The sequence below is a fragment of the Eumetopias jubatus genome, unplaced genomic scaffold (assembly GCF_037043125.1).
Source record: "Eumetopias jubatus isolate StellerSeaLion01/CBP00866 unplaced genomic scaffold, mEumJub1_p1.0 scaffold_6, whole genome shotgun sequence".
Taxonomy (NCBI): Eukaryota; Metazoa; Chordata; class Mammalia; order Carnivora; family Otariidae; genus Eumetopias; species Eumetopias jubatus.
In genome coordinates this window covers 73016237-73033339 of record NW_028274812.1, presented here as the reverse complement: position 1 = coordinate 73033339, position 17103 = coordinate 73016237, and the positions used below count along the sequence as shown (strand labels likewise).

At 48.3% G+C, this 17103-nt stretch overlaps 1 protein-coding gene across 1 annotated transcript in view; it reads left to right on the top strand.

The window, feature by feature from the left end:
• The first annotated feature begins 1127 nt into the window (after nt 1–1127).
• The window catches only part of NT5E (5'-nucleotidase ecto), a 47110-nt gene continuing 31134 nt past the window's right edge, over nt 1128–17103 (top strand). The window contains exon 1 of the mRNA XM_028108066.2: nt 1128–1466. Within this exon, the coding sequence (XP_027963867.1) occupies nt 1128–1466 (339 nt within the window). The remainder of the gene's footprint in view (nt 1467–17103) is intronic.

Sequence of the window (17103 nt, the reverse complement as noted above, 5' to 3'; positions counted from 1 at the left end):
GGACACCTAATAGGACCTCCAAACTAATTCCCTTCTCCTTCCCTTCCCAAAGCACTAGGTTGTTAATTGCACTCAGGAATCAGTTGGTTAGACAGAGGGAAATTCTGCAATTTTAAATTCTATGTAATGATGATTTATTGGATGCATTCCTATTATAGCTTTCCTTGCCCAAAGCTTTGTCTTAATGTACTACACACACACACACACACACACACACACACACACACACACACACACCACATCCTTAAAACATTAACACCTAAAGAAAACGAAGGGAATGGACATTTTTAAAAAATGCTTTAAAAAGGCAACAGAAGGCAGCATCACGTCCACAGAGCTGCTGCTTTTACTCCCATGGTCCGTTTTAGCTTCCAAGAACTGTCCCCGCACCAATGCCGTTTCATCGCTAAGGCTTTCATTGTGAACAAATGCTGGACTGGATTGGAATGGTCTTAAATTCGGAGGTTCTACGTCTACACAACGGGGACTTGGTGCGTTCTCCAACTGGAAAGACAGCGGTCAGCCACGTTTCACAGTCCATTTCTGGCTTTCACAGCCCAAAAGGCAAAGCGCTCCTCTCTCCTGCCTCTCTTTACTCCTCTCTCTCTCCGCGTCATCTCGCGCATCTTTTCTTTCCCTTTTCCCGCTTTCACTCTTTCGAGTGATGAGCTTGCGCAAGCACAAGCCCAGCACAAACTGTGCCTTCCCCTCGGGGAAAAGCTCGCGCCTCAGCCGAGCCTAGAAACAGCTAGGGCCAAGACGCGGGGTGGTAACCCCCGCCCCCGCCCCCCGCATCCGGGAAAGCGCTGCCCACCAGCTGTGGGGTTGCGGGCTCCCCCGCATCTTGGCCAGCGCCCGCTCCCCGCCGGGAACAACCTCCCTACTGTTGCTGCAGGCAGCGGGTGCCAGCCGCCAGCCCGGGCGCGCCGCGGCCGCCCCGGGTGCCAGGGTCGGATCGGGTGACTGCGCGGGCGTGCGCCGGAGTGTGGGGCCGGCCTCCGGGCTGAAGGAGGCCCGCCCCCGCCGCGCCCCGCCCCGCCCCGCCCCGCCGGCCCCGGCGCCTAGGTCCCGCGCCCGCCGCCGCTCGCCCGGCCCGCCTGTGCGCTCGCACTCTTCGCGCCGCAGCCATGGGTCGCGGAGCCGCACGAGCCCCGGCGCTGCGGCTCCTCGCGCTGGGCGCGCTGCTGTGGCCGGCGGCCGGCGCCTGGGAACTCACCATCCTGCACACCAACGACGTGCACAGCCGGCTGGAGCAGACGAGCGAGGACTCGAGCAAGTGCGTCAATGCCAGCCGCTGTGTGGGCGGCGTGGCGCGGCTCTTCACCAAGGTGCAGCAGATCCGCCGCACCGAGCCGCACGTGCTGCTGCTCGACGCCGGCGACCAGTACCAGGGCACCATCTGGTTCACCGTGTACAAGGGTGCCGAGGTGGCGCACTTCATGAACGCCCTGCGCTACGATGCCATGGTAAGTGCGGCTAGCCGGGGAGGCTGGCGAGCCCCGGGGTAGGAGCCCCGAACTGAGAGGGCAGCTGGCGCGGACGAGCAGCCAATGGCGTGGCACCGGGTGGCCGGCTTCGGACCGGGCTCAGGGCGATGTGGGGAGAAAGCGGGACTCTGGCCGGCGTGCCAGCTAGATGCAGACATAGAAGTCCCTTAGATGATTCGTCTTAAACGGATTGACGTGGTTGCGCGGGGTGTTTGGAGGAGAGGGACTCAGCCCTACCTCCGAGGGCGTCAGCTGGCTTAAGCGGGAGCCTTGGCAATTATCCAGGATCAGCGACCGAAGTAGAATGTTTTATTTCTGTTTTATTGGAGGGAAAACTCAGGGTCAAAGAGGTTGAGTACAATGTCCTGGTCACCAGCTCCAAAAGAGAGAGACACGATAAGAATGAATTCCAGATCCCTTACATGTCGCAGCTTGAGCCTGATTAAGCTCACAAGCTTGGGGTAGGGTCCTGGCTCCGCTGTCTTCTGTGTGCAAGTTATTTAGTCTCTTTGTGCCTCACTTCCAGCCTCTACAAGATGAGGATCTATCTCAGAGGGTTGCCTGGCTCATAGCATGGCCTCTGTAAATGTTAGTTCTTATTACTAGATACTTCTCTACAGACTTTTTAAAGAGGAAGAAAGAAACTTCCAGAAAGAACGAAAATACTGAAACACTGGGGGTTCAAAGGATTTCGGTAAAATCAGTTTGGCAGCACAGGTTTAGAGAGTCCAACTGAAGAGATGAGGCACTTGAAACATGTGCAAGAGTTTAAGTCCAAGCTCGCAAATGCTCTATGAAAGGCAATGCCTTATTTGTTGGACTAAACTCTAGAAAATGAGCAGAGAGGGACTATGCAGTAATAAATATGACCAAAACATATATATGGTGGGTTTTTTTTTTCATCAGACCGCCACCCAAGTTTAACCCAGTGTAAAACCCTAGAGTAAAGGGATTCTGTGGAGAAACCGGGGACAAGAAATCTTAAGAGCTTTAGAAGAGGAAGAAGAGAGCACGGGTGCAGGGGGAGGGGAAGGAGAGGTGTGGTCCAGGCTGGGGTACAGAGGGCTAACAAGATACTTAGTATGAAAACAGCCCAGAGGTTTTTTTTCCCCTGAAAACTCGGAGAAGGTAGGACAGGAAAAGATGATAAGGTAGAGTTGTTTTGGTTTTTTCCACCAACAAGAAAGCTCATCTTAGAGAGAGGAGAGATGGGCAGAGGGAGTTCCTCTCCATTCTGATGGCTGCTTGTAAGGTTACTGGAGACACTGAAAGCACAGGGATTCAAACAAATCCCTATGCATCTGAGTCCATGAGTGGGGGGGTGGGGCTCACCAGCAGCTGTCTGGACTCTGCAGAAGAATGGGGGGGGCGGGTCTCAAGAACCCTGTATGGTCTCTTATCATTGGTATCTCCATAGCCTAACCTGCCTGATGCTTTGTGTGGGATAATGACAGAATAAATATTTACTGAATTGAATTGTTACTAGCTTACATCTCCATTTCCTCCCAGAAGGGTAAAATAAACAACATATGAGTTTGTTTTTACTTCACATATAAATCACGACTCTTAAACTTTTCTCTTTGCGATACCCTTTTCTCCATAGCTATGTAAACTCCTTTTGGTGAGAAAAAAAAATGGAGAATTCCTAGTTTTTCCTAATACTAATGTTTTCCTCTTTAAGTCAAATCGAGCCCATGATGTTAATTATCCTATCAAGTGTTTATGATAGGACTCTGGGTGAGGCTGGAGCAATTTGCTGCAAGTTACAGTGTGTCACCACTGGAAAGTATTTAGAATACTTTTTGTTGGGTGGAGTAATTTTCTTTCAAGTTTCACTCAAAATAATTGGACTGGGGCCTGAGGAAAAATAGGCTACTCTATAATGTTGACAGGAGGTAAAGAGGGGGAGTCTGATGGCCACGTTCCTGATAGTATGTCATCATCTGTGCCGTTCTGGGGTTTGACAAACATGATTTGACCTGCGTAGAATTCTAGTCGTGTTATGCTTTAGCGTGTGATAAAGCTCTGCCGTATTCTTGTTTTACAGAGATTTTTTATTGTCATTTTGCTTATAGTGTTCTAAGCTCAGGGAAATTTATTGCTGTTCTGCTATAAATGTTGGCCCCCTCCATCCACTCGCTCACCGCCTCTTCAATTCCAGGGAGCTGGAGATTCTGGTTTGGATGGAAAACAGTTGTAGAGGGGCATCTCCAGTTCTCTAGAAACTGGACTTGGTTAAAGGAGCTACATCTAAGGCCTCAAAGTTATAAAGGGTAAAGAGGAAGCTACTAGAATCTAGCTTCACCCCAGGAGCCTTGGAGGAGGTGTAGACTTTCTAGACCTGCATGTCCCAGCGAGCGCTGCTGGAGCAGTTCTGATGCCTCCGGAGGCCCCAGGGCCAGCCCAGAGATCCCCTAGACCCAGCTGCCAGGCAGGAAATTGTAGAGGGAGAATTTCAGAAGCCACTAGTTGGTGTAACTGTCTTGGTGGAAGGATGAGTGTCCCCTGAAGCTTGAGGAGGACAGCACAGAGGCACTCACAGAGTCAGTTGATCTGATTCTGACTGCCTGGCATACTCTACCCACCTCCTCTGCCCCCTCCAACATCTTTTCTAAGCCCCATTGTGTAAACAATTCTTTTTTTTTTTTTAAGATTTTATTTATTTATCTGACAGAGACACAGTGAGAGAGGGAACACAAGCAGGGGGAGCAGGAGAGGGAGAAGCAGGCCTCCCGCCGAGCGGGGAGCCCAATGTGGGGCTCGATCCCAGGACCCTGGGATCATGACCTGAGCCTAAAGGCAGACGCTTAATGACTGAGTCACCCAGGCGCCCCTGTGTAAACTATTCTTAATGTTTACTCGTGGAGTGGACTTGTGAAAACCCCTGAGAGCACACAGTTTGAGAGATTTGTCTAAAGAGGTGGGATTCCCACCATCGGGGTGCGCTGGGAGGAAGTCAGCCTCGGAAGGAAGGGCAGCCTCCTTTGTAATCTGCCCTTGCCCCTGAGCCCCCTTTCTGTCCAAAAGACTGCAGCCTTAGGCTTAGCAAACCGCTCCTTGGTGCTTGAGCCAGCAGGCAGGGTGCCAACTCTGGTCCCCGCCTTAACTCACCCTGGGGCGGGGGAGCAATCAAATCGCCTTTCATCAACGTTCCCCACCTCCTGCGTGAGCAACCACTCTGTTTGATGTTCCTGTTTGTTTCTGTGTGTACTTGCAGAACTTTTATCATAGTTAAGGGTCTTAATGTTTTTAAATTATGTAACTCGTTCTGTTGCTCAGATCATTCTGTTTCTTTTGTCCTCAACTGGTTGGGTTTTCTTTATTTTTTTTTTAATATAGTTGACACAAAATGTTACATTAGTTTCACATGTACAACAATGTGGTTGCACAAGTTTATATGTTAGGCTTTGCCCACCACAAGTGTAGCTGCCGTGTGTCCCCTCACAGCCATGCAACAGTATCACTTACTCTACTCATCATCGGCCTTTTATTTCCGAGACTTCTTCCTTCCATAACTGGAAGCCTGTATTTCCCACTTCCCCCTCACCCATTTTGCCCAACCCCACACCTTTCCCTCTGGCCACAGTTAGCTTATTCTCTGTATTTATAGGTTTGATTCTGCTTTTTAAGCGTGTTGTTTTCACGCTTGTCCGCGTCTGTGCTGGCTCTGTGGGTATACCCTGCATCATACCGCACAGAGACCTCCACAGATTTTACCCTCCTCTCCCCCGGTGTTGGTTTAGGATGCACAAGTACACTGCTCTGAATGGCTTCCTGCTCTTCCAGCCTGGGAGGCTTTCTTTGGGATCCATAGCCAAGGGCGGAATTGCTGATCAGGGGGATGGGTATCCTTACTTTGACTAAGGACTGCCTGAGTGACCAGAGTGCCCTGTTCTCCCCAGGCTCCACACCCACACAGATGTGAAGCCCCCAGTCCTTACCCATAGCCTGCAGCATTATCCAGCTTTCCAGTAGGTATGAAATGTCCTCTCGTTATGTGATCTTCTATTTTTCTAATAACTGGTGACTTTGGCATATTTACTTTTTGCATTTCCTCCTCCCTAATCGCATGTTCACATCCTTTCCTCTTTAAAAAAAAAAAAAATAGGTTTAGGGGCGCCTGGGTGGCTCAGTCGCTTGAGTGTCTGACTCTTGGTTTCTGTTCAGGTCATGATCTCAGGGTCCTGGGATGGAGGCCCACCCCCCCAGTGGGGCTCTGCACTCAGCGGGGAGTCTGCTGGAGAGTCTCTCTCTCCCTCTGCCCCTCCCCCCACTTGCACGCCAGTCCTCACTCTCTAAATAAATAAATAAATAAATAAATGGGGGGACGCCTGGGTGGCTCAGTCAATTAGGCATCCGACTCTTGGTTTTGGCTCAGGTCATGATCTCCTGGTTGGGAGATGGAGTCCCATGTAGGGCTCCTCACTCTGCGGAGTCTTCTTCCCCCTGCCCCTCCCCCGACATGCACTTGCATGTGTGCGCGCACGCTCTCTCTAAAATAAATAAATACGTCTTTAAATAAATAATTAAGTTATTTTTCATGATTTGCTAGTTCTAGATATTGATCTGTGATCAATTTTAGACATTGCACATATCTTCTGAGTATGTTACATCTATTAACTCAATCCATAGTGTCTTTCATTGAATAGAAATCCTTCATTTGGTATAATCAAATTACTCTTTTTTTTTTTTGCCTTGTGATTTGTGCTTTTGAAAATTTACATAAGAGTTTATTAATTTGAAGCTTATCATCCCCAGTACTCACCACCAGAAATTCAGAGATCAGTACTGTTCTCTCTGCCTTTTGAGAGATAATAAATTTATAATCTGGGGCTATGCCATTCACCTCTCTGGATCACCAGTTCCTCATCTATAAATAAGAGGTTTGAACCAGCTCATCTCTGAGGTGCCGTGCATTTCTAAACAAATCATCCTAAGAAATGTTTTGATCCAATTTCAGTTCAGTGAAATGTTTTGATTCAGTGAAGGGGCAGGAGGATGGGGCAGAGGTACAGAGGCAGGAATCTGCAAGATTCTGGACGAGCCTGGACCAGAGCTGAGGTGGCAGGAACCATGGGAGATGAGGTGGTACACGGCTTCAAGGCCACTCTGAAAACTTTGGGCTCTCCTCTGTTGTCACGATGTGGGGGTGGGAAACTGGAGGTTTCTGCATAGAAGGTGACTGTGGTATAATAAAAAATTGATATTTCATCTTTATTCTCAGTTCCTGACACACAGCTCCCCAAATCCTTGGAATCTCCTGAGTGATGAGAGTCTTTTGTATGCTCATGAGATGACTGATGGCTGGGGACCACTGGACAGCTTCAGAAGGGGGACTGGCAGTCAGAAAATCCAAGCCACAACTAGAGGATTGGAACTTTCCTCCTCCCCTCAACCTCCCGAGAGGGGAGAGTGGCTGGAGATTGAGTTAATCAGCAATTGCCAGTGATTTAATCAATCATGCCTATGTGATAAAAGCCCCCTAAATGACGCAGTTCAGAGAGTTTCTGGTTTGGTGCCGGGAGGGTGGTGTGCCCAGAGAGGGCACAGAAGCTCTACCAGACCCCAGACCCCTGCATACCTTGCCCTATGCATGTCTTCTGCTTGGCTATCCCTGAGTTGTAGCCTTTGTAATACACCAATAATAGTAACTAAGGCACTTTCCTGGGTTCTGTGAGTTGTTCTAGCAAATTATCAAACCTGTGGAAGGGGTCATTGTTGTACACCCAGTTGGTAACCCCAGAGATCTGGAGAATTGGTTGATGTGAGAAAAGAACCTCTCGGTGACATGGGAAAATCACAGTTTTGGAGGATGAGCAGAAGTGGATGGGAGGCAGAAGACCCCCGAGAAGAGCGTGGAGAAGAGGCTGGGAAGCAGTCTAGGGTGACGTGATCCCTGAGCTCTGGTGATGGTTTGGAAAGAAAGGCTGAGTCCACGGGAAAGTTTCAGCAGGTAGGCAGTATGGCATGGGGCTAAGACTGCCTAGGATCAAGTCCCCTCCCTGCCACTTAAAATCTGTGGGCTGAGAGCAGCTTATTTAACCTCATGAAGCCTCCATCTCATGTGTGAGATGGGTGTGGTAACAGTCTTCACTGCAGAGGTTGTTGTGGAGTCAAAAGGACACTGTAGTTCATGGGAAGTGCTAAGCACAGTGCCAGCTCACAGTAAGGCATTAGGGAGTACTGGCCCTGCTCACCCTCTGGGGGCAGGGGTGACTCAGGAGAGGGTACAATCAAAAGATGACTAATAGGGCTCAAGCCAGGTGCACAGGGAGAGTCAGCAGGGTTCGACACTACCACCCAGGAGCACGGACTCTTCTAGTTAACCTTACCCCCTGACGGCTGAAGCCTGCTATTTGCAGCACAGAAACGTAGTCTAAAGGCTCCTCCTGAGCTTACTGGACAGGACTGAACCCCGTGGAACTGTGGCAGACAGGGGCAGTGGAAGGAGATCTGGACGGGACATCACGGCAGCTGGGTTTTCCTGCTTGCCTCTTCCTCCTCATCAGCTATATGAGTTTGAGCAGGGGATTCCTCTTCTATAGGACGGAGGAATTGGAGAGGGTGGCCCATGGCATGTCACTCAGCAGCTCAGGCCCTGTTCTGCCTTCTGTTTTGCTTCTAATCTACCAGTATGACTTGGTTTGTCCCAGAACTTAATTTTGTGTACAAGTCTAAGTTTGCTTGACAACTCTCTTATGTCTCCCCCATGGTTACTGTCATGACAGCTAATTCCTCGTGGAGAGATGGCCTGGGTCTTCTCCCAATGGTACCTTACATTGGACACTGTTTCCAGACGAAGAGGTTCTCAGGATGCGAATGGAGCGTTACTCTATTTGTAATAGAAAATGATGGCCTGAGGGATGATGGGATGATGAGCCCAGTTTCAAGCCTGTTGTCTTTATGGCCCTTTTATTCATTCAGTCCACAAATATTCACTAAGCACTATATGCGCCAGGCTCCCTGCTAAGTGCTGAGCAGAGCAAATCAGACCTGCTAGGGAGAAACCTGCTATTCGGTGGATAGAAGGCAGTGCCCAGTTGAGCCCTTCTTGACCACAGAGAGAGTCCGGGCAAGACCTATGAAGGAGGGTGATAAGCAAAGGAAAGCATAAATGCCTGACATTCTAACACCTGACCATGGGAATTCAAGAACCAAAGATCTGGTCTGTAGAAGACACAACGTCAAGCCCTCAGATGTGTCATACATATCCAAATGCATAGTGGGCATGTTTCCTCTTTTCCCCAGAAAACTAATCCTGAGCCAAGAGAAGTCACCTTCCATTCAGGTGCTTTCCAAGTCTCTCACATTAAAGAAACTCTCAGAATTGCTTTATCTTCCATAACAAGCCCAGGTTTGAGGAAGACAACTTAGCAATGCTAGTGTGTGAAGCTTGAAAGAGGTATATTGATGGCAATGGTTTTTGTTTTTGTTTTTGTTTTCAAGGCAAGTAAAGTCAGTAGCAAAGAAAATTAGACTCAGAGCTCGGAAATTTTGACCGTCTGGGTGTCTGTGGATCCCCGAGCCTCAGTGATGTCAATGGCCCCCACCCCCATCCTGTGGCTGTGGTTGTGGCCTTCCTACTTCCTGTCTTCCAGAGTGAGTCCCACGCCAGAGGTGGGCTGAGTGAGCACCAGAGAGGGAGGGAGCAAAGGCAGGTTCTTAGCTCATCTTGTTCTTGTTCTGGCATGTAAGTTTCCTTAACTAAAAATTGGCAAAAAAACAAACCAACCAACCACAAACAAATCACACATTGAGCCAGCAGCTCTCTGCAGTTCACCCACAAATACACCTGAGTACTGCGTGAGCTCTTTCCATGTCTATTTTCTTCAACCACGTAACTAGAATTTGAAAATTCTCTTGGCGCTTCTTTTCCCTCCCTTGAATAATTGATTCCATGTATAAACCGCAGGTTGGCTGGAGCCCTCTAGCCCCTCAGGGATATAGTTAAACCTGCATGGAAACCAGTGAGGCGAGCAGGTTACTCTATATGCAATATTGTTATGTGCATTTTGCACATAGAGAGTTTGTACGTTTTTCCATCGGATAGGGAAAACCTGAAATCCTGTCTGTTCAGTACTTGTTCATTCATTCTTTCAACAAACATTGAAGTGCTCGTGAGCTGGGTTGAGCCCCGGGATCTTTTCTGTCATTCAGTCAGAGGCCACATTCACCTGCCAGGACCCACATGCCCTAGCCCACAACTAGGGGGTCGGGGGGAGCACAACTCAACCCCAGAAATGGTCTACAACTCCAGAAATGTGTCAACTCAACAAAACCTAACTTGCAGTCGCCCCCTCTTAGGGTGGTTGTTGAGTCTCCCTGAATGATTGGCGACTAAGCCCCATTGTGGAATCGGTCAGGCTCTCCCCGTAAGCCTCCCATTATAGGGTGCACTGCAACCCCCAGTCCTTAGTGGGATGAGCTACTGTGTAAATGACTAGCTAAATACCTATGCTGTGGATTTCTGACAAAGGGCTTTTTGACACTGCAGTTGATTTCCGTGGCTTATAACAAATCATTTTCCTTTGCGTCAAGCATACTGCACTGCTCTTAAATCAATTATTTCCTTCCTTTTTCTTGTAAATTCATGTTTAAGCCTCTTGTCTTCACTTGGAACATTTGAGTGCCTCAGCCCTTGCGTTTTCATTGCCTCGTCTGTTTATACAGTTGATGTCATTTGCCTGTGAGCTTCTCCTGACTGGCACCAAGGAGATGAGGCTCACACTCTGAGCCCCTTTGGTCCTTAGCGAGCAGTGTTTGCCCATGTCTTCGGCAGGCTGTCTCATGCGTCCCTCCCTGTGGTCCCCACGTGCTTTACGTGTGGGTGCATGGATGGACGGATGGACATGCTCATGTCTTGCCTTGTCCCTCTCTGCCCTGTCACCTTCCTGAGGACAAGCACTAGGGCCTTGTTACTTGGCACCCTGGAACCCTGTAGGAAACTAGTTGAGTGATACCCAACCCTTCCAGGTATTTCCGTTAGGTCACTTTGACAGAGTGGTTAAGACCCTGGATGTTTAAGCCTCATTTGTTTTGTTTAGACCTCAGCTCTGCCTCTTGCTAGTGGCAGAAGCACTGTGCCTCAGTTTCCCATCTATGAAAAGGACAAATAATAGCACCTACCGAATAGCTCTGTGAGGATTAAATGAGTCAATATGTGAACAGGGCCTGGCCATGTAGCATGAGAGTCTTAACGATCAATCTTTCTTTTTGTCATATGTTTTGTATTTAAAAAAACTCCTTCTTGAAATTCCCTTATGTCAAACTCCCTGGTAATTTTTACAGTCCTCTGTGAACAAAGCTGAGGCTCTGAAATGTCCCCTTTCAAATTCAGATACAGATATTCTTTGATAGACCAAATAGTTGGTCTCCTTAGCAGATTTCCAATAGGAAGAGATTCTAAAAAGTGCCATTTTCTCCCTAACTGCCATTATGAAATCTAAATAATGTTCTTGTGTATACACACAAGACACACAAAACCGTTCAACAAGCTCTTTTTAAAAATCCATTTCGTTCACAAACAGGCCAGTATGATATTAGTGGGAACGGTGATGCAGTTGGCTAAACTCTTCACCTGCTTCCGAGCAACTTGGTTTCTCTCATTTCACAAGATACTGCTCAACTGTTTACCAAGTTTTGTTGTTTTTTTTTTTAATCCTGCCACCTTTGAAAAGTTTTAATGCCTCGCATACCAGATCAGAGTAAGGTGGAGCCTGTATAAAGGAGCAGGTGGAATGGTGGTTGTGTCATTCATTCAGTAAACAGCTGCTGGGCGCTGATGCCAGGTGTCCGTCGGGGTCACCAAGGACCCAGGGGAAGTCGCTGCCCCTCCTGCCTTTGGGAGAGAGACGTGTGAGCCAACAGCCACAAGGGCGAGTGCTGTTGGAGACGTGCGTTTAAGGTGTGGCTGGTACGGGGGCAGGGGCGGGGCGGGGGGGGGGTCTGCAGCCGAGGTGGCACGGAGGGCTCCACGGGGAAGTCGCTCACCTGAGGCACTTCACTGCCTGGGTAGTTTAGTGTTCCTGGACCTGAGGGCCCCTGAAGTTTGGCGGAAGAAGTGAGCCTGCTTAGGGAGGTCAGGAAGGGGCTGCTGTGGTGTCTGAGGAGTCGGGACTGTGATTTCAGTGGGAAGCGGGAGGCCCTGGAGGAACGCGAGGCAGGGGCTAGAAGCAGCCGCAGGCATGTTTTTGGAAGTGCATTCTCTCGGCCTATGGTGAATGGGCAGGAGGTTTGTGAGCTTGGGGGCCAGGAGACCGACTCGAAGACTCCAGAAAGGTCTGGGTGAGAAGTGAGGAAGCGGGGGCGGGGCAGTGGGTGTGTGGTAGAGAAGAGCCCCTGAGAGACGATGGTGTAGCAGCAGGACTTCGTGGCTGGTTTGGCCATGATGTGGGGGGGGGGGGGGGGCGGGGGGACAGGGGACGGCTGCCCAGGTGTTTCACTGCTTCTTGGGTGTTTCTTGGTAGAAGCTCTTGTCCAACACATGGGATCACATGCATCCTCACAGGTGTCTCGTCCACAAGCTTACTGGGGGTAAGTGTCCTTCCCTGCTGGTCGTTGGTCTGGCAGGGGACTCCTCAGTGGCCGGCAGATAGGGGGGAGTGGGGACCATGGGGAGGGAACCACCAAACCACCCCCAGGTAGCTCCCTAGCATGTGCCCTGAAACAAGAGACAAGAAAGGGGTCCAGGCATCTGCCCCACGGGCCCCGTCCCGCTGGGCACATTGTCAGCGTCTGGCTTCAAGCTGGACAGGCCTGGGATGGAGAGGGGGAGGGGTCATCCAAATCTTGGGGAAAATCTGAATTTTCTGGTAATACTTGGAATAAAAATTCTGCTGCAAGTAGAGTCTGACCCAGGATGCTCCACCGGGAGCTCACCAGAGCTGGGCCACTGTGGCCTCTTCACAGCTTTATTTATTTTGGGACACAAGGCCCAGTTGAGAAGGTAGGCTCTGTGCGAGGTGACGCCGAACAGGCTCTTGGCCTGTGATGCTTGCTCAGGTCTCAGGGCTTTGCAGCTTCCTTGCCTTTTATGGCCAAGTTTCTTGCTTAAATTATTACTCTGTCTGCCGTGACCATTCATCAGAGGCTTTCGAAACAGAACTCTTTACCAGTTTGAAACTAGAGGTCGGGGCGACTGTGTCTTGTAACCCCTGTTTCCACCGCAGCACACAGAGATGTGATGACGCTGGGACAGGGTTCTGGGGGACGCGGAGGAGGCCGCCGGTAGCAACTAGCCCAGGGGGCGGAGAACCAGTGCCTCCAGCCTTGGGAATTAATTCTCTGCCTCTTTCCTCCCCTCCGTTATTTATTTATTTGTTCATTTATTCAGCAAATATTTAGCAAATGTTTCCCCTGTGTCGGAGATACTTTAAATGAATGATGGGGGTCAGTTAATACATATTGTTTAATAATACATGTTGTGTACTGCTTTGATCGATCAGCTGTAGCTGGAGAGATCAGAAAGGGACGATTTCTCCGTAAAAGCAAAACATTCCAGAATAATGAAAGACCTTCATAGATGGCTGTCAGACGGCCACGGACTTCTGTGTCCCCTCCTGCAGACTGTGCCTAAATCCCAGCGTCAGGGCTCAGGTGGACCCACTCCAACAACGGAGCGTTCTCTTACTCTCAGCCGGAGGCGTGTTCTCATTATTTCTTCTGTCCGTGCACTTATTCAGGACCAGGCCTCAAGACCAAAGGGCACATTTGTTTACAGGTGAAAGGAGGAAATGAATAAATGGCAGCTAGGAAGAGCCTTGGGAAAGGAAGAACCTGGGAGTTGGTGCACAGGCTCGGAGGACAGGGTGGTCGGGCACCCTCTCATCAGTGTGGCTGCTGAATTCACTAGCGGGTTCCAGCCACACGACAGGTGCAACGAACACGGCAAAGAGAGACCAGTCAGACAGAATCCTTCCCTCTTTCTTTGAAAGCGTGGCCTCTAACATTTGTTACTCACCAAAGGTCTATTTTATTGTTGTTAGAACTCAATAAATAGATGCCGCACATAATTATTCTCTTAGGGCAAGCATGAAAAATTAATTTCATCTCCAGCGCCAGCCCTAGTTGATTGACAGTAACTCCCTGTGGGGCTAAGGTAGGAAGGATTCTGAGGCTCAGTCCAAACACAGTGGGAAAGATTAATTCAGTCAATTAATTGGCATCTTTCATGGAAGAGGAAGAAGTAGAGGAGAACGACACTATGACATCATGTATTTGTTTGCACTGTAACCAAGAGACAATAATTGAATGGTAGCTTAAATTCTGTTTAGCATGCAGTATATTTGGAAATAAAATGATTATAGAGATGTAGTCACCTCCTAATCACCTGAAAATGTGTCTAAGTAAGGAAATTGCTTATCCACAAAGGGCAGGTTGACTTTGGCCTGTGTCCAGAATTCATGAGAATGATAACTGACGTTCAGACACAAGCTTTCCCCCACTCCTCCCTGCAGGGTGTTGTTAATAATCCAACAAGAAACTTGGAGCCAGAAGTCTTGGAATATCTTCATTCTTCCATTGCTACTTCAAATGACCTGAAAAACCTCTGGGCTTTATCTTTAGTCAACAGAGACTTTCTCCAAAGCCACCGCTAGACTTTGACAAATTATCCACATCAAGTGTAAATATTAACAGACACCTGCAGAAGGTGTTAAACAAATCAGACTCTATTCCTCGGAGTTGATTTAACAAGAGTTTATTTAATAAGAATCACAGAAGAATCAGATGTCCTCCTGTCCTTACAGTTGTGTTTAGCTTTAAATGGCAGCAACATTTCAGGGGTTTCGGTGGTTGAACATGCTGGGCTGGGCTAGATGGAAAGTGAGGAAAGTTCTTTTCATGTAAGAGCACCAGGTTTTTGGTTTTTTTTTCTTTTTTGTCTTTTTAAATAGTGTTTTAGGCTTCTGCCTGGAGAAAGCAGTGAGGGTGAGGAGCCAGGGCTAGACCAGAGGCTCACATTAAATCTCTATGATTTTGATGTTGGAGACACTGAAGAAGGTCATTTTGCTACACTCAGCTGTCTTAAATTACAGAACAGTGCAGTTGGTATGAACTTTAGGGTTTATAGTGAAAAGACACAAGATTGTCATAGCTCTCGAATCAGTGAATGAATAGCGTTAGTAAGTGAATGAGCCCAATATTAGAAATGAAACTTTTGGAAAGCAAAAAAAAACAACAACAACAAAGAGGGAGAAAGCATAAGAGTATGATTTAGGTCAGAAAAAATACTTGCCTGATGTGAGGGTTATAACATTAGTGACAAGTAACAGTTTAGCTCAGATCAGGATGGGTTATTAAAGTCATGGGGGAAGCTTTGGGCAGAGCAGCAAAAAATTTACAAGCACACATAAGGAAAGGTACTGGAATTTTCAGAGAGGACCAAAACAGGTGGAATGATATTAGAGTATGAATTTGCATAAATTTTCTTATGTTGGTGCTACAAATGCTCCTTAAGATGTAAAGGAACGGGGCGCCTGGGTGGCTCAGTCGGTTAAGCGACTGCCTTCGGCTCAGGTCATGATCCTGGAGTCCCAGGATCGAGTCCTGCATCGGGCTCCTTGCTCGGCAGGGAGTCTGCTTCTCCCTCTGACCCTCTCCCCTCTCGTGCTCTCTATCTCTCATTCTCTCTCTCTCAAATAAATAAATAAAATCTTTAAAAAAAAAAAAAGATGTAAAGGAACGTGGAAAGATGACCTGCCCTGATGATATGTTCTATCTTTCATTGCTCTGAGTGCTCTTGGACAGACTCTTTCCGAGGTATTGTCATGTTAATACAAATAATAGAAATGAGTAAGAATCCATGTGTTTCTATATTGTATACCTGAAACTAATATAACACTGTATGTTAACTAACTGGAGTGAAAGTAAAAACTTTAAAAAATTGTATTTAACGCATTTCTTGAGCTCCTCCTGAAAGCCAGCAGGGAACATGGTATACTCAAGTGGGGGGGTATGCTCCTCCTTCCAAAGAGCTCTTGAATAATGAAGTTGTAATAAATGCAATGGAGGAGAAACAGGTTGGAAAACGTCAAGGTGGGGAAATGAAAATATGAGTTTATAAAGAAAATAAGAATTTACCAAGGCATTTTTCTGCAAAGGAATTTTTGTAGGAAAAGTTAGCTGTGTATAGAAGAAAGAAATTTGTCAGAGACTCTTCTGCTCATTCAAGTATTCATTCAGGGGCGCCTGGGTGGCTCAGTCAGTTAAGCGGCTGCCTTTGGCTCAGGTCATGATCCCGGGGTCCTGGGATCAAGCCCCGCATCGGGCTCCCTGTTCAGTGGGGAGCCTGCTTCTCCTCCTTCTCCCTCTGCCTGCAGCTCTGCCTACTTGTGCAGTTCTATTCATCTACCTGTCTGGATTTCAATCAACCAGTCATCATTTATCTGTTATATACAAAGGCACAAAGATGAGTGAGAGCATGAAAACTGCAGGTACTTAGGATTTTATCTGCTAGGCTTTATGCAAAGCTCTTTATATCCAAGCATAGAGGTTAAGAAGGTTAGAGTCAAACAGAAGTGGTTCTAGTCCCAGCTCTACCACTTATTACTTGCGTGACCTTGAACTATTCATTCAGTGTCTCTAGATCTGTTTTCATCTGTAAAATGATAATAGTAATAATACCAATTTCACAGCACAAAACCAGGTTTTCTTAACAAAACCACTTTGCATGATGTTGGCGTGCGGCAAGTGCTTAGTCAATGCTGTTCCATTTTTATTACAACCTTTCTTTTATTCACTGCCCTTCCAGAGGAAGCTGTGGTTTACAAGTGTGCTCTGGTTGACCTCATGAGTGGTGGAGCCAGCCCTGCCTGGTTGTCTCATACTTTAGCCGATGGTGGGTGTCAGAAATAAGGCTGGAGGGGAAGGCAAGACCAGATGGCTCAAGGAGCTCAGGATGTTGAATTTTATCACACGAGCAGTGGAGAGCCACCATAGGACCTTACAGTTGAGCTTGACAAGATAAACTTTGCATTTTGTTTTTTTTTAATGTTTTAAAAGACTTTATTTATCTGAGAGAGAGAGAGAGAGACAGATAGTGATAGAGATACTGAGAGAAAGCACAAGTGGGGAGGAGAGGGAGAGGCCGGCTCCCGCTGAGCAGGGAGCCCAACGAGGGGCTCAATCCCAGGACCCTGGGATCATGGCCTGAGCTGAAGGCAGCCTGAGCCACCCAGGTGCCCCAAACTTTGCATTTTAGAATGTTTTTTTCTGGCAGCACTATGTTGAATGGTTCAGAGGAAGGAATGGCACTAGCTGAAAGCCAGTGAGGAGGCTGTGGCAGTGGTCCAGGAGGGAACGGGCGAGGAATGCATGCGGGGGGATGGATGGAATTGAGCGTTTAGGCAAAGGTGGGATGCTGGTGGGGGGTGAGGAAGAGCTAGCGAGGGGGGCATTCAGCTGCGCCGGGGTATCTGGCTTCCTTGACTGGGTAGATGGAGGCAGCTTGGGCCAACATGGCGGATCCCAGAGGAAGGGGCTTTGAGCAAGGGTAAACATGGGTGCTTGTGAGTCCTTGGAGGGAAGCGTCTGCGTGGCAGTTGGACACAGGGAACTAAAGGTCAGGGGGAAAGTCAGGACTGCAGATGTTCACTTCTGAGTGGAAGATGGGGATGTG